The 22,807-nt window shown below is 35.7% G+C and overlaps 2 protein-coding genes and 2 pseudogenes across 2 annotated transcripts; 2 read left to right on the top strand and 2 right to left on the bottom strand.

Annotated features, from left to right (window-relative positions):
- Nucleotides 1-1,561: 1,561 nt before the first annotated feature.
- On the bottom strand, nucleotides 1,562-10,293 carry LOC128103708 (olfactory receptor 149-like). The gene is made up of 2 exons (XM_052728308.1): nucleotides 10,267-10,293; nucleotides 1,562-2,512 (listed from the first exon to the last, which is right to left on the bottom strand). The coding sequence occupies exons 1-2, from the start codon at nucleotides 10,291-10,293 to the stop codon at nucleotides 1,562-1,564; spliced, it is 978 nt and encodes a 325-aa protein (XP_052584268.1).
- Nucleotides 10,294-10,445: 152 nt separating this feature from the next.
- LOC128102599 (olfactory receptor 8D2-like) lies at nucleotides 10,446-11,883 on the top strand (annotated as a pseudogene).
- Nucleotides 11,884-16,456: 4,573 nt separating this feature from the next.
- Nucleotides 16,457-17,383, top strand: LOC128103717 (olfactory receptor 8D1-like). Its single transcript, XM_052728317.1, has one exon. It carries the CDS (start codon nucleotides 16,457-16,459, stop codon nucleotides 17,381-17,383), a length of 927 nt encoding a protein of 308 aa, XP_052584277.1.
- Nucleotides 17,384-21,286: 3,903 nt separating this feature from the next.
- LOC128102604 (olfactory receptor 149-like) lies at nucleotides 21,287-22,326 on the bottom strand (annotated as a pseudogene).
- Nucleotides 22,327-22,807: the final 481 nt, after the last annotated feature.

Raw genomic sequence — 22,807 nt, forward strand, 5'->3', positions numbered from 1 at the left:
ATACCAGGCCTTGCTATCTCTAGGATCCACAGAGTGCCAGTACTGGTTCCCTAACAATTTGCTAATTAGTGTTTTGTTTCCCTCAGTCACTATCGTATCCAATGGCCAAGCACTCCATAGATGTTTATGTGTTCAATAAACAGAAAACATTGTTTCTATCATATTCTTTCTTTTTATAAATGCTTTTTGGAAATACTATTTTAATTTTTTGATAATATATTATACTTACATCACTCCCCCCATCTCTTCCCTCTCTCCAAACCCTCCTAAGTACCCTTTCTTGCTCTCTTTCCAAATCATACCATCTACTTTTCATTAATTGTTCTTATATAGAGCTAGTAAGACATGAATCCTGGAGAATAACTTACAATTTCCACTTTACTACACCAACAAAATATTTAACTACATTATAGTTTTTCTTATATACACACTTAATAATGTTTTTTAAAGATGAAAGCTATCAGTATGATTTTAAAAATAATGAACTAGAGAGATGGCTCAGAACCCAGAATCTGCTTCTGGCATCTCTCAAATTCTTGTAACTCTGGCACCAAAAGTTGTCTTCTGTACTACAAAAGCAACTACAAATACACATATACTCTCACATGGTTACAGACATTCACACACACACACACACACACACACACACACACACACACACACACAAAGTAAATAGATGATAGATAGATAGATAGATAGATAGATAGATAGATAGATAGACAGATAGACAGATGACAGATAGAGAGATAGATGATAGATAAAATGAATGAATGAATGAATGAATACAAGGATTCTACATGTCCATCATTGATGGCAACAGGAAGAAAGGAAAGTTGCAGGAAGACACAAAGATCACTCATTTCTAAGGAAGCATATGAATGACAAATGAGCTGCAGCTTGGACTTTGTATGGGCCTTTAGGTGTGCTGAGGATTCCAAACCAAAATTCAAATTTTCTAGAAATGGAAAACAAAAATTCTGTCCTGTCCTTACATAGTCTCCCTGTCTACTCTGCCTATGTTCTCTTTCACCACTCCTGGTGTAAAACAAATACAAATGCTTTATAGGTGGCTGAGCATATCAGTACTCTGTTTCATCCATAAACATGACTAGGTACCATCCAGGAATAGGTTTTGGATACATGACTTAGTTATGTGTCAGAAATCACAAATGCATGGCAAAGCCATGTGATTAAAATTTTCTCATTTATGGCAAGCAAGTAAAACATTGTAATGAGGGCTCATTTATTGAAGATAATTAGGGAGATAGAAAATTATGTGTTAATGAGGAAGCAATAAAATAAGGAAGAAGTAAAACAAAAACAAATCGTGTCGATAAGAGCATAAATCAAGCAAAGGAAAAAAATTAAGACATTTTGACAACTGAAAAGAGATGGTCCTTGACGATGAAATAATTTATTAGTTCACCTTGAGTAATTTGCCCCCAATCCCCAAGTCTTCAAGGCAGTGGTGATGTCTATGTTACCCTTGAACAGAAAGGACAAGCTTTTGAAGAAGATATAATATCATTAGAGTACTATTAAAGATCTAAGCATTTCTCTATCATTTCTTAGACAGAATTGGCACTTGCTGTAGTACTTTCTTCAGAGAGCATTTTACTTCTTTATTTCTCAGGCTATAGATCAAAGGATTCAGCATGGGTGTGACCAGGTTATTCAAGACCTGCACAGCTGCATTAAGCCAGGGATTGGGGGTAGGCTGGAGGTATATGAGGACCACGGGCATAAAGGCGAGGAGGATGGCAGTAAGATGGGCACTGCAGGTGGAGAAAGCTCTATGCCTCCCCTCAGCAGATTGGATTTGCAGAATTGAGAAGAGGATACAGCTGTAGGAGGTGAGGATGAGGAAGAAGCAGCTGAGGGGCATCAGGCCCACACTGATGAGCCCCACCATCTCCAGGGCTGATGTATCTGCACAAGCCAGTTTTACCATAGCAGGGATGTCACAGAAGTAATAGTCCACCTCATTGGGACCACAGTAGGGCAACTGGAAAGTGAGAGTGGTCAGAAAGGTAGCCTGAATGCAGCCAAAAAATGATGTCCCTGTGGCCAGGATGACACACACTCTGTGATTCATGATTGTTGAGTACCTTAGAGGATGGCATATGGCCACAAAGCGGTCATAGGCCATCACTGTGTACAGAAAACATTCAGTACAACCCAGGAAATGGTAGAAGAAGAGTTGGCACACACAGCCTGCATAGGAGATTACTTGGGTGTTTCCTGAGAGGTAGAACAGCATCTTGGGAGAGCTAACTGAAGGGAAGAATATGTCACACATGGACAGCTGGCACAGGAAAAAGTACATGGGGGTGTGAAGCCTAGTAGAAGATACAATTGCAAGGAGTATGAGCAGGTTCCCCACCAGAGTAAAGATGTAGAAAGATAAAAACAGGACAAAGAGTGTGGTCTCCAGACCCTCTGTGTGCGGGATGCCAAGCAGGACAAAGTGAGTCACTATAGAGAGATTCATCATGGTTTCAAAAATGCATGACTTCAAAGCAAAACACAGATCTCCAAGACACAAATATTGAAATCAGACCACAGAGTTTTATCATACATATATTGGTTTCATTTTTAACAAAAACCCTTATATTATGGAGCAGAACTACATGGAGAAAAAAATCCATGAAGAGTGTAATTGGGGACTATAAGTTTTTGTTGAGTTGGACAATAGTCACTACAAACTTGCTTTGCCAAAGATTACAATTAAGATGTTAGGTAGAACATAATTCATTTTCCTAGGTACTTTGCTAAGTAACAGGAAGCAGCTATGGAAAAGGAGATACACTCCTGAAGAACACCCCATTTATAAGAGAGATTCAACATTTTCCTTCCTCTTTGGTCTTCTGATCTAGAGTGCTTAGTGAGTTAAAGTTACTGGGCTGAGACTTCATGGGAGGAGCTTCTTACAAAACTAGAAGACAAGTAGGAAAAACAGTTTTCTCATGGGCAGAGCACACCGACTGGTTATCGAATACTAAATGATCAGCCTTGAAAACAAACTTGCAACCAATACTATACAGACTAAGGAGGCTTACCTATGACAACAAATAATGAAAAAAGAGGTTATTAGTTTGAAAGACAACAAGGAAAGGTATATGAGAGGAATTGGGGGAGGAAAATAAAGAGAGGGGATGATATAAATATTATAATCTCAAAAATAAATAAAGAAAAATAAATTATAGGATTATGGCATGACTATTAATGATAATCAAACTGAAATATATCATGTTAGCCACATTTTCACTGTGGAACCTGTTGCAATGTATCTTTGTCTATAGAAAATGTTGGATAATTAGGGTTTTTCCTTGGTCTTCCTCCCAGTAATTCCTTTCTGTTCTCTCCTGCCTTCCTATCTCTTCCTACTTCTTTCCAGTTGTGCCCCCAACAACTCTTAGGAGATTTGGAAAGATGTATGAACAACATGAGGAACAAAACTTTCAGAAAAACTTTTTGGACAGAGGAATCTTACATTGACTTGTCTACTTTCTCAAATCTCTCTGTGTCTCTTTGTGTCTCTCTCTGCATCTCTCTCTGTGTCTCTGTGTCTCTCTCTGTGCCTCTCTGTGCCTGTTTCTGTCTCAGTCTCTCTGTCTGTCTCTGTCTCTATCTCTCTCTGTCTCTCTGTTTCTGTCTCTGTCTCTGTCTTTCTCTCTCTCTCTCTCTCTCTCTCTCTCTCTCTCTCTCTCTCTGTGTGTGTGTGTGTGTGCGTGTGTGTGTGTGTGTGTGTGTGTGTGTGTGTGTGTGTGTGTGTGTGTAACAAAATCAGGACTTGTTCCTGGGTATTATATGTGCAGAACAAAAGTAAAGATTATCACAGAGATGTGGAGAACTCAAACCACTTGTTCAACCTTCAGTGAGACTCTTGGAGATAAAGAATATATCACTGTAAAAGTTTTAGAGCTAGTTCTAGATGCATTGCCTATAAAGAGAAATAGGAGGAACCACTTGTCGATGCTGTTTAGGTTGACACAAGAAAGCTAACACAAGTCAGTACTGTCTAGAAAATTTCAATACAATCTAAGATCTAAATAACATAGGAAATATATTGAATGCAACCTAGAAAACAAGTAAGAATATGCAATCACTTTTCAAGAAAATATAATCAGGAGATATAAGTTCTGAGATTATACAGATATTATCTTTGATAATAAAACATTTGATATTAAATTATTATTTTGATAATAAAACATCTACTATAACATTTCATAAGGTATGGATAGGTAGATTTGAAGTCTATAGCCTACCTAACTCAATAGAGATATCCAAAGTATAAAAATCAAGTAGACAAAAATTTGGCATTGAAAATTAACAAATGCTTAGCAAACAGATTATACACATGCACACACACACATCTGTATCTATATCTATATATGTATATCTATATCTATCTATCTATCTATCTATCTATCTATCTATCTATCTATATATATATATATATATATATATATATATATATATATATGGTAGTCTTAGCTATTGCAGCAAAGGATAAAAAAGAGACAAGAGGATATGCTTCAGAACTAAACAATTTCCATATTTATATATGTCTCAACGATTCCAGAAAAAGAAAAGCCTCTAGAACTAAATCATACAATTAGAATAATAAGATCAGAATATATCAAAATAATACCCCCAAAACCCTGTACTGCTGCATATATACAAACAAAGAAAGATATCCAGTTATAATAGAAGCAACATACATACCTTAAGACAGTGGTGCTCAATCTGTGATCACAACCCTTTTGGGACTTGTATATCAGATATCCTATATCTGAGATACACTATGATTCATAACATAAAAATTACAGTTCTGAAATAAAATAATTTTATAGTTAGGGGTCATCACAACCTCAGGAACTATATTAAAAGGTTGAAGTGTTAGAAAGTTTGAGTACCACTTCTTTAAGATATATAGATTGGCCAGCCAGATGGTTCATGTGATAAAGGCACTTTCTCCCTAGACTGAGGACATGGATTCAATCCACAGGACCCAAATACCAGATGGAGAAAATCTGCTCCTCTTGTTGTCTTCTAATGTCCACATGCATACAGCATGTATGCTACTACATACATAGACATATATACACATACACAGGCTCACACAGATGCAGAGACAAAATAAATAAGAATTTACATAAACCCTTCATTCAACTTCTTTTGAATAAAAAAGGCTAACAAATGTATACATTCTCAAGTACATTTTAAACAAAACTTTGCACACAACAGTCAGAAAAGACACCTATACTTGGAGGAAAATTGTATTTTCATGGAATTACTCTATTCAAACTACAATCAATACAATCTTAACTTTAACCATATTAGAATTTTTAATGGTAATAACAAATTAATTCCCTACCCTACACAAAAACAGAATGATCATAATAGAGAGAAAAATTTTTATTCTAATTAAAATACAATAAATTATTTCCCCTTTTCATATACAAAACAAATTTGTAAAGCTCAAACTACCAGATTTCACGTATTTACTACTTATTTATTTAGTCTTCTCTCATACATTACATCCTGACTGCAGTTTCCCCTCCCTTTGTTCCTCCCCGTTCTCTCCCCGACTACCTCCTCTATCACTAGATCCACTCCTCCTCCATTTCATTTCAGGAAATATTAGGCCTTTGAGGAACAACAATCAAACACAACATAACAAGTTACAAAAAGACTAGGCATAAACCCTAGTGTAAACTCATATAGAGGCTGCAAGAAGCGAAAGGTAAGGAGGAAAAGGGTTCCAAGAACAAGAAAAAGAGTCAGAGACATCCCCATTCCCACTGTTAGGAATTCCACAAGAACAACACACTACACAATCATAATTAACAGATTTAAGTACTTACTTTAGCATTGTATTATTGAGTTCATGTGCACCGAAGACAGTAGGGTCATATCTCAGCAGAACCAAATAGAGAATTCAGATAACTCTCATATGCATGGTTAATTTATTTTTGACAAACTGTAAAAAAAAAAAGTAGCCCAAAAATAATCTTTGCAATATTAATTCAGGAATCATTGAGCAATTATACAGAAAATAAAAATGAAAACTCAGTTTTCCTCGATCATCTCTAACAACTTATACAAAATATATTTAAATACATCATGGTTTAAATGCATTTAAAAATATACAATTCCTCTAGAAAATAACAGAAGCATTTTATTATAATCTTAGTTTCAGACAATTCACAATTGCAATCCATGATTTTCTTTCAAATAAAACAAGCTAAACCACCTAAAAATTAAAAATTTCTTATATTGAGATCATGAAAGAGGACAAAAGAATACAGATCAACAAAGATCAGTAGGGGACTGAAGAGAGAAATCAAACAAAAAAAATGCAATGGGAGATTCCTGGTAGTTTACTGACACCATAGTAACTCAATAGATGACAAATGAGTAAAATTAAAATTAAGTCACTAGGCAGTAATAATTGTAACAGTGTTAATGTACTGATAATAAATAAAGGGAATAAATTAATAATACGATACATGTTGCCATCAAGATATTCTAGGTACTGAATATTTGTAAATTATATTAATTTTGGAAATTTAATTCTATAATTGATTATAACTAAAAGTTAAAATATTAAAAATCTTGTATACTTCCTTACAAAGAAGAAAATGTTAGTTCACACACAGAAAATATTTACAAATTGTATGTCCAATGAGAATTAGTATACATACAAGTTCTTTAAATGCAAATATAAAAAGCCAGGAGATTCCTCTAGCTCAAGAAAAACAAGGAACTTATTTGAAGACAGTTTTAATCAAAACTGTTAAATAAATACAAATAAGTTAAAAGAATATATTGAACATCATCAGTCAAAGAAATGCAAGTTAAATCACAATGGGATGCTATTGTGCACTTGTAATTTTAAGGTTAAATACAAAATGAGAAAACCAAATGCCACAGAATATAGATTACCACTTTTACCAGCTTATGAGAAAGGATGTCTTATTCTTATGTAAAAACATGTTTTGAAGAAAGTGCTTCTGTGAGATTCTTAATTAAAACCATTTTTCAGAAAAATAAAACATTTTCAAACAACTAAGTAATTGGAAGATTCTTACTGTTAGAGAAAAGAAAAAAAATAGAAACAATTTTTCTGCAGAATCAAGTTGGATTTCTTGAAGTGCTGAGGATTTGACCCAGTATGTAAGCTAGCAAAGGTCAGTGCCCTATCACTGAACTGTATCCCAGGCCCTGGTTTTTCTGAGATAATGTCTTACCAGCTCAGGCTCACCCTGAACTTACTATGATGCTCTCGCTAATGACGTCCAACCCAGTTCCTGAAAAGACACTGAAACTGGAGATACTTGTCACTTTATACTGCTGGAGACTCTCTGCAATGTTACAAATGTTACCCAAGTCATATTCTTTGGTACTTAGAAAATTCAGGGTCTTTCAGCCTCGGAATTGAACTTTGGTGTTTATAGAGCAATGTTCATGGCACGGGCATGTTATCAAGTCTTGAACACCTTCACTGCTACCTAGATCAATGTTTTTAGATGCCCTTGAGGATTTTTCATGATTTAGTCATTGGTATCCCTGAGGGACCAATTAGATGTAAGTTTGCTACATTCTTCATTAAATTTAAACAATAGAGGTTTGGAAATAGAAATAAAAAAATTTCCAGTGTGCCAGCCTGCCAGATAGACTAATCTAAGACTGGAAGGTACTTGACAACATCTATTGACTGTCTCACATGTTAAAGTCTTGCCTTGGGCAACACTCCAACACTCTCACTTCAATTCTATAAACATCTCTCAGGATTCTGTAACTATCTAAAAGGCACATTGCAATTTAAAACATAATTTAATGAATAGGACAGCAGTATTCAATCACCCTACATGTCCTTACAGTAAGACACTTTAAAAAATGTTAAAACAATATATTCAAAGGAAAATTATGAATCAGTAATGTTAATATAAACTCTTTGATGTAGATATGATTTAATGTAAAGATCAATATTGATTGAGCATTTGTAAGGTACTGTACTATTTTCTTAAATTCAATGATTATTTTCTCAGTTAATTAAAAACACCTCATTGAGTAGGAGAGGAAAATAAAACACTGATACTTAATAACTCAGTCACACAGTTGGTGACAGATCTAGGCCAGGTCTGATTCCAGAACCAAGGCCTCTCATCCTTCTGTCCTGATACCTGTTATTATTGACTGATATGAGACTGACTTGAGGTCTGATACCTGAAATAGGAAGCAGTTGTCCCCTCTTATAACAGGACTGACCCTAAATGGGACAGTTTTTTATTGTTGTTGTTTTTCCAGAGGCCAGGTTGCTAAGACCTCTGTCCCATATTACTCCACCAGCCTATGTTGACTCATGTCTGGCTTCAATCTGACCCTCAGGAAGTACATTCAGCCTGGTAGCCAATCAGGGTCATACCCAGTCACAAGCTAATAAAGAAAATTTATGAATTTTAAAAAGCAAGGGGAATATAGGAAGGATTTGAAGGGAGAAAGGGAAAGCAGAAATGCAATAACTAAAATATAACAATAATTAAATAAAAGAAAAATAATACAAATACCTGTAATACAAAAAGTTATTTTACAGAACTTAATTTGGGAAATTTTAATTCCCTAGATATTTGTGTGGTAGTATTGTATTCCCCGAAATATTGTGCATGCTAATAAATTTATCTGGGGTCAGAGAACAGAACAGCCACAATATTAAACATAGAGGATAGGCAGTGGTAGCACATGCCTTTAATCCTAGCATTCCAGAGGCAGAGATCTACCTGGATCTCTGTGTGTTCAAGGATACAGCCAGGCATGGTGGCACACGCCTTTAATCCCAGAAAGTGAGCCTTTAATCCTAGGGAGTGATGGCAGAAAGCAGAAAGGTATATAAGGCGTGAAAATCAGAAACTACAAGCTTTTAGCTGGTTAAGCTTTCAGGCTTTGGAGCAGCAATTCAGCTGAGATTCATTCTGGATGAGGACTCAGAGATTTCCAGTCTGAGGACACAGGGTCAGTTGAGGAAGTAGCGAGATGAGGTAGCTGTGGCTTGTTCTGCTTCTCTGATCTTTCAGCATTTACCCCAATACCTGGCCCCAGGTTTATTTTATTAATAAGACTTTCTAAGATTCATGCTACATATTTGGATCTTACTCTGCTAAATTTTGTATAGTGATACTTCTTGCTCTTTAGGTACTTATGATAATTAGAGCATCCTATTGTCAGATATGTGGAAAATATTCAGCAAATGTTACTTGTTAGAGTATAATTTTGTGTGCAAATGATGTACCCATTTGTACCTATTAAGATAGACCCAGCTTTTCACATAACATAACCCTGCAATTTTGTGTGATATCAATATTTTCTCATTTATCTTGTGAACTGGAATTTATCTTGATTCCATGAAACTATGTACACAAGAAATCATGTGTGAAATAAAAGTAACTCTTAATAATTTCAGATTATTTTTATTTATTAGCTTCTGTTTGACAAAATTAAGAAAATATAAAAATAAAATATTACAATGGGTTAAAATAGTGTTGACAATGCCAATTGTGGGCTAGGAGTAGCCAGACATCAGAGATATTTCATGTGCATTGGGAAACTGCTCCCCTGCTTTAGAAAATAACCTCATGACTTACTCTAAATTTAAAGAGATATTCACACTGTAATTGAACAGTCTGTAGCAGAAATATTATCCAAGAGGAATATTACCAATTTTCTGTAGGGAGATGTGTACAAAAATGTGCACAGTTGCTTTATTTAGAACATTTTGAGTCTCTCTGAATCTACATGTTCAACAGGCTCAAGCTGTTGCCATGCATGTTTTCAAACATTTATTATTGCATTTTGATTTAGTGTGTGTGTGTGTGTGTGTGTGTGTGTGTGTGTGTGTGTGTGTATGTGTTTCTGTGTGTGTCTGTGTCTGTGTGTCTATGTTCATATAATAGTGTCCCTATTGCAGTCAGAGGACAACTTGAGGGAGTCAGTTCATTCCTTCTACCTCATGAATCCTGTGTCTTGAACTATAGTCCTCAGCTTCAGTGACAAGTGTCTTAACTTGATCACCAATTCTCCAACTACCCTGCTGCACGGCATGTGATGCCCCATTTTAGCCTCTGGCCAGGCATGCACAAAACACACATACATACATGCAGGCAAAACACCCATAAGCATAAAACTAAAAATAAATAAAATAATAACAAATATATAAAACATAAAACATTCACAATAATTCTGTATACTGAGGTCTGAGGTTACAAATCTAGAGTAAAGTCTGAGAGGCATATGATAATTTCATGACGTATGATAATTATACAAATACAATAATTAGGTCTGAGTTTTTGCTTATTCTTAACTTGAAGTACTTACAGCACTAAGTCTATGAACAAAATGACTTGAAGAACAGTCAATAACGGGGAGAATAATTAAGCTATGCAATGTTAAATTCAGTCTTTGTCTATAATTTTAAGGCTCGTGAGGCCTCTATGCTATACAAAGAATCACAGGCAATGAAGTCATGTGGAAGCAGGAGAAATAGTTTTACCTATGGAAGAGCACAAAGACTCCTATCCAATACCAGAAACCATCCCTGAAAATATACATCTGAGCAACGTAATACAGACTGAGCAGGTCTGAACAAGGACTATACATATATAAACATATTCATATACACCTGTGACAATAATTAATGACAAGGTGGTTATAAGTTTGAAATAGAGTAAGGAGAATACTAAGGAAGTGTTTTCAGGGAGGAAAGGGAAATGATATCCTCATAATTTTATAAAATAAAATAATTTAGAAAAGATCTTTGGAGCGCAAAAGTATGAAGAAAATGAGCCTACCAGGGGTGGAATCCATCAAAAAAGAATCAGGAAAATGAGAATGAGAGTGGTTATCAACACTTTCTCTTCCTTCTTCTAATAGATGGTATTTTATAAAAAAAAAAAGACTACTATGAGCCACTCTTCAGTGACTGACTTCATCCTTGAAGGGCTAATGACATGAACAGAGCTTCAGCTCCTATTGTTTCTCTTGTTTCTTGTAATATACGTGATCACAGTTATGGGAAACTTGGGCGTGATACTTTTAATCACCATCAGTTCTTAACTTTTTTCTCCAATGTATTTTTTCACAATCATTTATTCTTCATTGACCTCTCCTACACCTCTGCCATTATTCTTAAGATGTTAGTCAATTTTATATTGTGAAGAATATCTCCATTTTGAAGTTCATAACTCAGCTTTACATCTTCCTCACTTTTGTCAAGCAAGAAGGCTTCCTAATAAAAGCCATGGTCCATGAAGTCTACATTGCCATCTGGAGCCCACTGCTTTACAATATTGCCATGTCCCAAAGAGTCTGTTCCATAATGATGGTTTTGGTAAACTCACTGAGTTTGTTTGGGGATACTGTCCATACCACATGTATGACAATGTTGTCCTTCTGTGGGTCATATATTGTCAGCCATTATTTTTGTGATGCTCTGTTTTTGTTGTCTCTGTCTTGCTCCAACCCCCATATCAATGAGATACTGCTATTTATTATTGGTGGAATTAATACTCTAGTGCCAACAATGGCTATCATCATGTCTTATGCATTTATTCTAACTAGTATTATTGCATCAGATCCAGTGGAGAATGTTCCAGAGCCTTTGGCACCTGTTGATCCCATATTATGGCTGTGGGAATTTTCTTTGGGTCTATAACATTCATGTATTTCAAACCACCTTCCAGTAATAATATGGAAGAGGAGAAAGTGTCCTCTATGTTCTATACCACAGTGATCCCAATGCTGAATCCCTTAATATACAGCCTGAGGAACAAGGATGTAAAGAATGCACCAAAAAGGGCAATTGGGGTAAGGCAGTCACCCTAAAATTGAGAGAAAAAATGAAAACTGAGAAGTTATCATTGTTTCTTTGTATTTTTTTCCTCCAGAGAAAATTAGTCTTCATTACTTGAGAAATGGTTATTTTATGTTTGACAATGTCTGAGATATTTTTGTAGATTATCAAACAAGATAATTTACTGATGGATAGGGTAATCGTTGTAAATGTAGCAAAGGAATAGAAACAGATGAAAGAGGAAGGGTTTAAACACACTGAAATATTTTGATTATAATACAAATACTGCTCTCACTTGCCATACAGTACAGATAGCATAGCTATGTTTGAAGAAAGGTCTTCCTGAGTATTGGACACATGAACTCATTCATAAACATACTTGTCCCTTTATGGTCACAAGATAGAGACTGGAGTGATGCACATATACACACCAAGGCATTCCAGGTGCTTCAAGAACCTCAGAACTATTTGTATAGCTCTTCTTTTGGAATGTCTAGGAGGAGTGAGTTGCAATTTCAGCATCAGTTTGAGTAGGTTAAATCTAATTTTAGACATGTCTCTAGAATTGTAGCTTAACAAGTTTCTGTAAATTTAAGCCACTACATTTAAGGAAATCATTACAACAACTTTAAAATCAGAGTTCAAGGTAGCATCCTAATGTAAGCTGTGTGTGGACTAAAAGAGCCAAAGTGTTTGAAGAAAGATCACTGAATAGACAAGATAAAGCCATGGAAACGTAAAATTGGAAAAAACGTCATGATGTCCTCAAATTGAAAACTCACTGTATACCTATAAGTTTTAAATTGAGAAAAACTGAAATTATCCACTGAAATTCATCCTTCATTTACAATGACGAATACTTATAATGCATGCTGCTTGTTTGCCATCTGTTGTCTTTCAGCCTTTATAATGCTTCACTTGAGGATGGAGCAGTTTGTCAACCTCATCAAATTGTTTTTAAGATAAAAAGTAGATGTAAAGAGTGGTTAAATTTAATCCGTTTTCTTATAAATAAAAAGATATTTAAGACTGAATAATTCTATAAGTTAAGTGAGAAAAAGCTACATTGGCAAATGTTTTTTGTTTTTTGTTTTTTGTTTTTTTTTTTTTTGGTTTTTCGAGACAGGGTTTCTCTGTAGTTTTGCGCCTTTCCTGGAACTCACTTTGTAGACCAGCCTGGCCTCGAACTCACAGAGATCCCCCTGCCTCTGCCTCCCGAGTGCTGGGATTAAAGGCGTGCGCCACCACCGCCCGGCTGGCAAATGTTTCTTTACACTGAATAGAACACTGTATTAGGAAAGCATCCTGGAAGTGGAAGAGGAGGCAGAAAGAGCAGAAGAGCCAAAGGGGATGAGAACTCCAGGAAAATGAGTCCCTCTGTATCAACAGGATCAGCTCCCATATGAACTCATAGAGACAGAGACAGTATGCTCTGTGCTTGTAGGAGTCTGTAACACATGGTATCCTAGAGCTGAAAGGAGAAATGTACACATGCCCTGTCCCTAACCCAGAAGCTGTCTCCAATTGACAACCACTTATTAATGAAAATTTGGTTTTCTCCAAGGGAGTCTCACTGGGGAAGTAAACTACCCTGCCCAGCAGTGGAAAACCAGAAAAAAAAATGGCACTCACTGGCACCTCTGGGGGTCCTTTTCTCATAATGTAGTGTTAGGGCTTTTTTAATATTTATTTTTATACATACATATATAATATGTTATACTATGAAATGTACATATGTATTTTTAATATATACATAAACACACACATATATAAGGAGAGAGAGGGAGAGAAAGAGAGACAGAGACAGAGAGAGAGAGAATTTTTCTTTTTTTACCTTACAGTTTATTTGCAGATATATTATGGCTTCCAGTTTAGTATTTTTATAGGATTCTTGAGCATGCACATGAGTGAGTCTCTGCATCTGTATCTGTTTCTTGCATCTTTTTTGGGCTCTTTTCCTTCTTTTTGTTTATTTTGTCTTATTCCAATGTTTTTCTATCTTATTTTATTTTATTATTATTCCTTTGAAGCCTGTTTGTTTTCTAATGAGAGACAGAAAGAGTCCAAATTGGAGAGGAGATGGGAAGAACTGTGAGGAGTTGAGGAAAGGGAAACGCTAATCAGGATATATTGGATGGGAAAATATTTTTTCATTAACTGTAAAAAAAATGAATCAAAGCACTAAGGCTGATGTGACCCAAACACCTGGATACTGAATCATGAGAATTGCATATCTGAGTCCTTGGACTACCCCAAAATTCTACCCCCAAAACAAACAACAACATCAAAAGCTATGACTTAAGGAGGTAGAGAGAGGAATTTTGTGTTTAATCGTGGAGTAGCAAATCTCTGATATATTTCTGAAGAAAAACCTTCAAAAGTACAGTGGCTTGGGCTTCGAATGAGGGATAGCATGAATATGTCTGACCCAGCATCAACTGCCTAAGAACTTGTTTAGTTCCTCCTAATAGATGTAGTGCCTCCCTTAAGACCGCTCAAATAAAGTATAAATAGTTTCTTGTGTGTTTGTTTACTTTTCTTTTTTGTTTTTAGTTACTCAAAGCTAAACAAAAGAAATTATTTTCTGTATAAAAAAATCAATAAAATCTTAGACAACAACCAGCAATTAATATCTGATTTAATTTTGCATTTTATAGATAACTTGTTAATACATAACAAGGACTTTCTTTCCAACTGTCATTATTACTCTTGGGACAAATGGTAACAAGAGGCCAAGAAGCATTCTTGCAGGTTGTTCTTAAATGTTGGGAACTCTAGGGAATTGGTATACCTATGAGTGTTTTGTATCCCTAATAAATCTAAAGTCTCAGGAGCATCACATAAAAGCTCCATATCACACTATGCTCATGATTATTGGTCCTGGGAAGATAGAGGTGATATGCTTCAGAACACTGGTAGTTTGTCAGCCATTGACACTAATGTATGTAAGAAAGCAGGGGGCATTAATTTGAATATCATAAAATTTATCTGTTACGTGGAAAAGAAACCAAGTAATTTCTAAGAACCTTGCTTTCTCTGCAAGACCTAGGTGAGTGCCCAGTTTTATTTATGACAAGTTTTATAACTTAGAAAGGAACAGCTGGCATAACAACCATGTTCACTCACACAGAGTGGTTGTTTCAATATTCTTTCCAGTAGATGATGTCTTCCTGTCTCTTTTACTGTCATCCTTTCTTGATATTTTTTATGGCTGGGACACACAATCTGAGGAAATGATTTCAAGTCCAAATTTAACCAGTCATGGTACAGAGAACCTCACAGGAATTTTCATGACTCTGAATCATTTGATTCCCTAAAGAACTTCAATAGGATGTATTTATTACTGACTCTGTATCTTGCACACTAACCTGTACATATGTGCAAGAGAAAGAAATCAAAAGTAAATCCAACCTTAAATATACCATCCATTGATAAACATAAATTGCTGCTTATTTGTTTATGTTGAAGGAGGCATCTCAGGCAATGAGGAGAGAGATCATTAATCAATCCACCCCAAATAGTCCTTCTTTGTTTCTTTCTGACCTCCTTGGTGGCAGCCCCAGCAGTTGAAAGGTCCTGAGAGGATGTAACATGTCATTGAGGGAAGAAGTGAGTCAGGCATGGTGGTTGGAAGATTCTTGCAACCTGACTGACTAGCAGCCAGATTGTTTCTTTATATATACAGAATTCAGTAAGCAGGGATAGATTAATGTTGCTCCAAAACATAGGCAATATCATTTTTGTTTTTGGAATAGTGTTTTACTTCCTCTTGCATATCTTTTAGTCATCATTGATAAACCATGGCAGAACAGGGTTTTACAACCATTTTACCTCAAGTTTAATCATCATTGATAAGCAGTAATCTTTTATAAGCATTTTTACTAATCAATCCCATAACCCAATTTTTAAAAATTTAAATGCATATGACATCCTATGCTCAGGCTAGTAGCTTTTGTGGCTTCAAGGACACTAGACTAAAACAAAATCTCCAAGCCAGCTCAGGGTTATTACCATGTCCCAAACAGTGTATTATTAACTCTTAATGGTCAGAGTACCCAAGAAGAATCATCAGGTCAAAGCTGCTTCAGTTACTGTTCAATTTCTGTAACGTTTATATTTTATATCTTTATATAATTTGTTTATATGTCTAATCCTGGCATTCTATTGTTCTTCGGTAATATGACATCACAGTACCTCTGAATGAGCTAACTTTCCTAAGAAAGGGAAGTAAGTCCTGACGTCTCATTCCTTTATCACCTTTCAGCGTAATTCTTTGCCTATCAACGTAAGTCTCTGTGTAAGGCAGAGGTAACTTTAGGGGCTCAGCCTTACTGGGTCCTTGTCAAGCAGCTGTGCTGGCTTTACAACTTTTGCTGATGCCATCAGATATGCCTGTGAAAGTTTGAGGAAATAATTAGTGGCCCATGGTCCATGGATGAAAAGAATGCATTGGCAATTTTCTAATCTCTCTTTGAAGTTTTGGTTACATTTGGAAGAGGAGTAAAGTCTTCTGTGTGTAATTTTTAGTTGCATATGAAATTTGGCATGTTCATGCTGGTATGATAGTAAACTTTTTTTTTGGACTTCCACAGAAATCTTCAAAGGATGGGCAATAGAAATCATTCTACATCAGCGGTGTTTGTCTTGGTGGGATTAACACAGCAGCCAGAGCTCCTGCTGCCCCTTTTCCTCCTGTTCCTGGGAATCTATGTGGTAACAGTCGTGGGGAACCTGGGCATGATCCTGCTCATCACAGTCAGCCCACTGCTGCACACTCCCATGTATTATTTCCTCAGCAGCTTATCCTTCGTTGATCTCTGCTATTCCACTGTCATTACACCCAAAATGCTGGTGAACTTTCTTGGGAAGAAAAATTTGATCTTTTACTCTGAATGCATGGCCCAGCTCTTTTTGTTTGTGATCTTTGTGGTGGCTGAGGGTTACCTCCTGACTGCCATGGCATATGATCGTTATGTGGCCATCTGCAAACCATTGCTGTATAATGTGATTATGTCCTCAAGACTCTGTTCCCTGTTAGTTCTGGTTGCCTTCATCCTAGGCCTTTTGTCCGCCATTGCACATACAAGTGCTATGATGAAACTGAGCTTTTGCAAATCCCACATCATAAGCCATTACTTCTGTGATGTTCTCCCCCTCCTCAACCTCTCCTGCTCTAACACACATCTCAATGAGCTTCTCCTATTTATCATTGGAGGAATCAACACCTTGGTGCCTACCCTAGCTGTGGCCATCTCCTATGTCTTCATCTTTAAGAGTATCCTTCGCATCAGGTCATCAGAGGGCCGGTCCAAAGCCTTTGGGACCTGCAGCTCTCACCTCATGGCTGTGGGAATCTTCTTTGGGTCTATCACCTTTATGTATTTCAAGCCTTCTTCAAGTACCTCTCTAGAGCAAGAGAAGGTTTCTTCTGTATTTTATACCACAGTGATCCCTGTACTGAACCCATTAATATATAGTTTGAGGAACAAAGATGTGAAGAAAGCCTTGGGCAGATTCTTGGTGAGGAGATAAGTCTTACATTTGGCAAAGGATAGATGGGAGAAGAGAATTGTTCTAATGAAAGTATGTTATTTCTATTCATTTTTATTTCTCTCATAATATATAATGTATCTGAGTTTGTCATTATGGGATTGATCTCAGAGCATCCTGTATACCAGTTAAGCTCTATGCCATAGATCTGCATGCAGTATCTATATATAGTTTTGAAAATGCTTTACCATATATTATTGTTTCAATTTTTTCAATAAAATAGATGACTTTATAAGGTAGGTATTAGTGCTTTTACAGGAAAACTGATCATTTTCTTTCATATAAATGAAATGATAATTTATTTGTTTCTAACATCAGTCTCCTCTTTGAATGTTCAGTAGTTGCTTATTGAAACCTTTTTCTGTTCTTAATTCAGCAGTCAGGGGTGTGGACCCATTAACCCTTCCACTATCCATGAATAACTGTGAATGGGTCTCTCTTGTCTAGGCTCAGTAGGAGCAGTTATAGATTTTTTAGTTCATGAATACAATGATTGTGTTATACAGGATTTACTTTGACTGCCTTTCTTCCTATCTTATACTGCTTATTTCCTTTTGTCCCTCATCTGAAATGTTTCTTGAGCCTTAGGGGGTATAGTAGTACAAATGACTTGTTTAGGCTTCATATCTTATCTATCACTTATTCTCACCATCCCAGGCAGCTTTGAGTCTTTATTAACCACTGTTCAGTGTAAATGGAAACTTCTCTCATTAGTGTTAAGAGGAGGTTTTTTTTTGCCTAAAGGTATAAACATATTTACAATGCAGTTTGGAATTATGTCTATTTAGATAATCATTAGTCATAAATTTCCTTATAAAACTCATGATGGGATCTGGGAGTTAGGGAATCACTGTCTTCATTTGTATCACCACTGTGCCCACCAGACTCCAAAGCACAGTTCTAATTCCACGGACACAGATGTTCATGGTCATAAACAAGGGATAGAAATCAATACACTCAAATGTAAAAGGGGGATTAGTATGGGAAAGGGAGTAGACATGAGAAGGAGGGAGAAGAAAGAGGCTAGAGTTAAGAACAATCAAAATGTAAAATGCATGGTACACATGTACAGAACTGTCAAAGTATAAATTTTATTTTTGAAAAAGAAAACCAGTGTGAGAGGTACTGGACTGCTCACTAATATGGAAGATTCAGAAACATGGGTTGGATTCAGGTCCATCCATTAATCCTTGACAGGACAAGACAAATGTACAAGATAATCAAGAGAAACTGAAAAAAAAAAACAGTGGCAGAAAAGATTGGCATATTCAGTTTGCAGTTATGTTCAATATATTTTAACATTTTTCTATTCAGAGTATGTGAGATCACCTGATTTCCATTTGTCTCCTGATTACCATGAGTCAATATAAAGGAAGTGTGTCCTTAGACCATCATTATGTATTATTAAATATAAATTCAATTAGCTGTGATATAAGAAATACCCTAGGAGTATAACAATAAGGAAAGGAGGAAAACAGTAATCTTTAACTGCAGACAATATAAGGTCATACTCCAAAATCTCTAAGAAATCGGTGATAAAACTAACCTAAAATATCAGTAAGTGATTGAGAGATAAATGAACACTCAGAATTCAGTATGAAATATATCCAGCTACAAGACATAAATCCTGCTGGTAGAGCAACGAGGAAACAGAATATAGGTGCATGCATTGAACAAAATGAGTAAAGATCTTTCCCTAGGCAAACTCTCAATTACTCCTAAAATGTCCAAAAATAGATTTGAACAAGTGAAACCTTAATTCTTGAATAGATGAATCAACAAAGATACTAGTTTTTACAATTAATTTACAAATTTGTCAATACACTAACAAAGTCCCCAAATTAATTTTATGTATATAGCCATTAATTGTTTTATGTTCGTGAAATATACCATCATACAAAATGTATTGAAAGAAGTTGAATTACCTGAAACTGCACATATGTAAGAAGGGCAAAGATTACCTTTGACACATTTATCAATTTTGGAACTATTGCTGCAGTCAAAATAAAAAAAATAGTTGATTATAGTCATGACTTTTGACCGCTGCCCCAAGACAAAAGCTGATTTTCACATTGTCTCAGTGGATTGGCAGTCCTATAATTTCATGTAAATGGATATTTTATTAACATATTCTTAGCTTTGCTTTATACAAATTATTAATTTAAATATTCATCAACAATCCCATTTTTATTGTTTCAAATACCACTGTATGGATTTATCACCATCTATCACTTAGTTATTGTCGATCACTCAAGGTCTTTTAGTCTATTACAAATAAAATTATTATGAGTTCTATGCTGTTATGAACATATATGTTAACGGAAACAATATCTAACTGAAATATTTGTAAATTATGTTAATTGTCTAGTATGTTAAACTCTTAGCCATTCATACACTTGCACATCTACTTCTGAATGAGGTAAAACTTAAACATTTAATGGTTATAGATAAGAGCTGCAGTTGGTCTATTTTAAAGCCAAAACCTGATTTCATGTTTTTATTTTAATTTTAACAGTTTGAATGTATGGATATTTTATGCTTTTGAACTTGCTGTTACCAGTGATAAAAAATACAAAATATGTTTTCATGTGTTTACTGTTCATTAATTTCATTCTATCATCTCTGTTCTTAAAGATAATATTGACTAAAAATACAACCAGACAGTGGTTCGCTCACAGGACTCCACTCATCTCTGCTGCACTAATGACTATGGATATAATTTGTTATCATTAATGTCAATTGAGATTTATTCTCCTGCATGATGAATAAATATACTATCAGTAACAATGATGACTCTGTTATGTTATAAAAGATACATTATTATTTATATAAGAAAATTTTTCATAAGAATTCTTATTCATACAAAAATTGGGGGGAATTTAAGTGCTAGAGAAAAGCAGCGAATGTGAGATCTAGATTAAAGGCTTGATGTATTACAAAGCCTTCATCTAAATTTTTAAGGAAAATATAACAAAATTTTAAAAATATATTTAAAGGAAACTATTGTTATATCCAAGTTACTGAGGGATAAATAATGCTCATATATTGTGACAGGAAAAGTAAAATGAATCCCTTCTTCTACCTACTATACACATTGTGTTCTTTGTACATGGTACAAAATCAAGTCATTTCATATGGGGCTTAAATGAAGCAACTAGGACATGATGGCCTTAGATCAGGCCTTGATAGCTCTAGGATCCACAGAGTGCCAGTACTGGTTCCCCAACACTTCACCAATTAGTACTTTGTTTCCCTCTCACTATACAATCTAATGACCAAGCACTCCATAAATTTTATGTGCTCAATAAAATAGAAAATATTGTTTCTATCATATTTCTTCTTTAAATAAATGGTTTTTGGGAAATATTTATTTTACTTTCTTGAAATTATATTTTATTTACATCCTTTCCTATGTCCCTGACCTCCCTCCAAACCTCCTATGTACTCCTCCTCAATCTCTTTCTAATTTCTGGCCTTTATTTTTCATTAATTGCTATTACATAGACATAGAGAAGTCATGGATCTTGGAAGAGAACTTATAATTGTCATTTTACTATGCCATTAAAATATCAAAATACATTAGGTTTCAGAAGTCACAAACGGAAGGCAACACCATGTGACTGAAATGTTTCCATTTCTATCAAGAACCCCAAGACTTTGAAATGGGAGCTTATTTATTGCAGATATTTAGGGAGATATTAGAAAGTCATGTGCTCATGAAGAAACAGTATATTAAGGAAATAGTAAAAGAAAAGCAATTGTATAAATAATAGCATAAACCAGGCAAAGAAAAGGAAAAATTAAGATATTTTGCTAACTGGAAAGAGACTGTCTTTGACGATTAAATAATTTATTAGTTCACCTTGAGTAATTTGCCCTTGATCTTCAGGTCTTTAAAGTAGTAGTGATATCCACATTACCCATTTCACTAAAAGGAATGACTTTTAAAGATAAAGTATTAGGATCTAAGCCTTTTTCTATCATTTTCTTAGACAGAATTGGCACTTGTTGTAGTACTTTCTTCAGAGAACATTTTACATTTTTATTTGTCAGGCTATAGATCAAATGATTCAGCATGGGTGTGACCAGGTTATTCAAGACCTTCACAGCTGCATTAAGCCAGGGATTGGGGGTAGGCTGGTGGTACATGAGGACCATGGGCATAAAGGTGAGGAGGGTGGCAGTAAGATGGGCATTGCAGGTGGAGAAGGCTCTATGTCCCACCTCAGCAAATCAGATTTGCAGAATGGAGAAGAGGATACAGCTGTAGGAGGTAAGGATGAGGAGGAAGCAGATGAGGGGCATCAGGCCCACACTGATGAGCCCCACCATCTCCAGGGCTGATGTGTCTGCGCAAGCCAGTTTTAGCATAGCAGAGATATCACAGAAGTAATAGTCCACCTGATTGGGACCACAGAAGAGCAGCTGGAAAGTGAAAGTGGTCAGAAAGGTAGCCTGGATGCAGCCAAAAAATGATGTCCCTGTGGCCAGGATGACACACACTCTGTGATTCATGATTGTTGAGTACCTTAGAGGATGGCATATGGCCACAAAGTAGTCATAGGCCATCGATGTGTACAGAAAATCCTCAGTTCAACCCAGGAAATAGTAGAAGAAGAGTTGGCACACACAGCATGCATAGAAGACTCAGCTCTTTCCTTAGAGGTAGAAGAGCATCTTGGTAGAGGTCACTGAAGGGAAAAATGTGCCACACATACACAACTGGCACAGGAAGAAGTACATGGGTGTGTGAAGCCTAGTAGAAGATACAATTGCAAGAAGTATGAGCAGGTTCCCACCAGGATGAAGGTGTAGAAAGACCAAAAAAAAAAAAAAAAAAAAAAAACAGGAAAGAGAGTGTGGTGTCCAGACCCTCTGTGCACAGATGCTGAAAAGAACTGAGTCACTATGGAGAGATTCCTCATAGTTGTGAGATTATCTGACTTCAAAGCAGAACACAGACCTTGAAGGTATAAACACTGAAGTCAAACCAATGAGTTTTCTCATGCATATGGTGGTTTCATTTTTAACAAACAAACTTATATTTTAGGAGTAGATCTACATGAAGACTATAATTGGGGGCTTTAGTTTTTGCTGAGTTGGACTACAGTCACTAAGAACTTGATTTGCCAAAGATTATAATTAAAAGATGTTAGGTAGAAAACATTTTTTCTTAAGTACTTTCCAAAGTAAATGGAAGCAGACATGGAAAAGGAGATAAACTCCTGAAGAGCACCCAATTCAAAAGAGAGATTCTGCTTTTCCCTCCTCATTGTTCTTCTGATTACACGTGAAAGGTGAATTAAAGTTATAGGACTGAGAATTTATGGGTGGATCTTCTTTTTTTTTTTTTTTTTTTCGAGACAGGGTTTCTCTGTGTAGCTTTGTGCCTTTCCTGGATCTCGC

The sequence above is a fragment of the Peromyscus californicus genome, unplaced genomic scaffold (genome assembly GCF_007827085.1).
Source record: "Peromyscus californicus insignis strain IS unplaced genomic scaffold, ASM782708v3 Scaffold_11__1_contigs__length_118956290, whole genome shotgun sequence".
Classification (NCBI taxonomy): domain Eukaryota; kingdom Metazoa; phylum Chordata; class Mammalia; order Rodentia; family Cricetidae; genus Peromyscus; species Peromyscus californicus.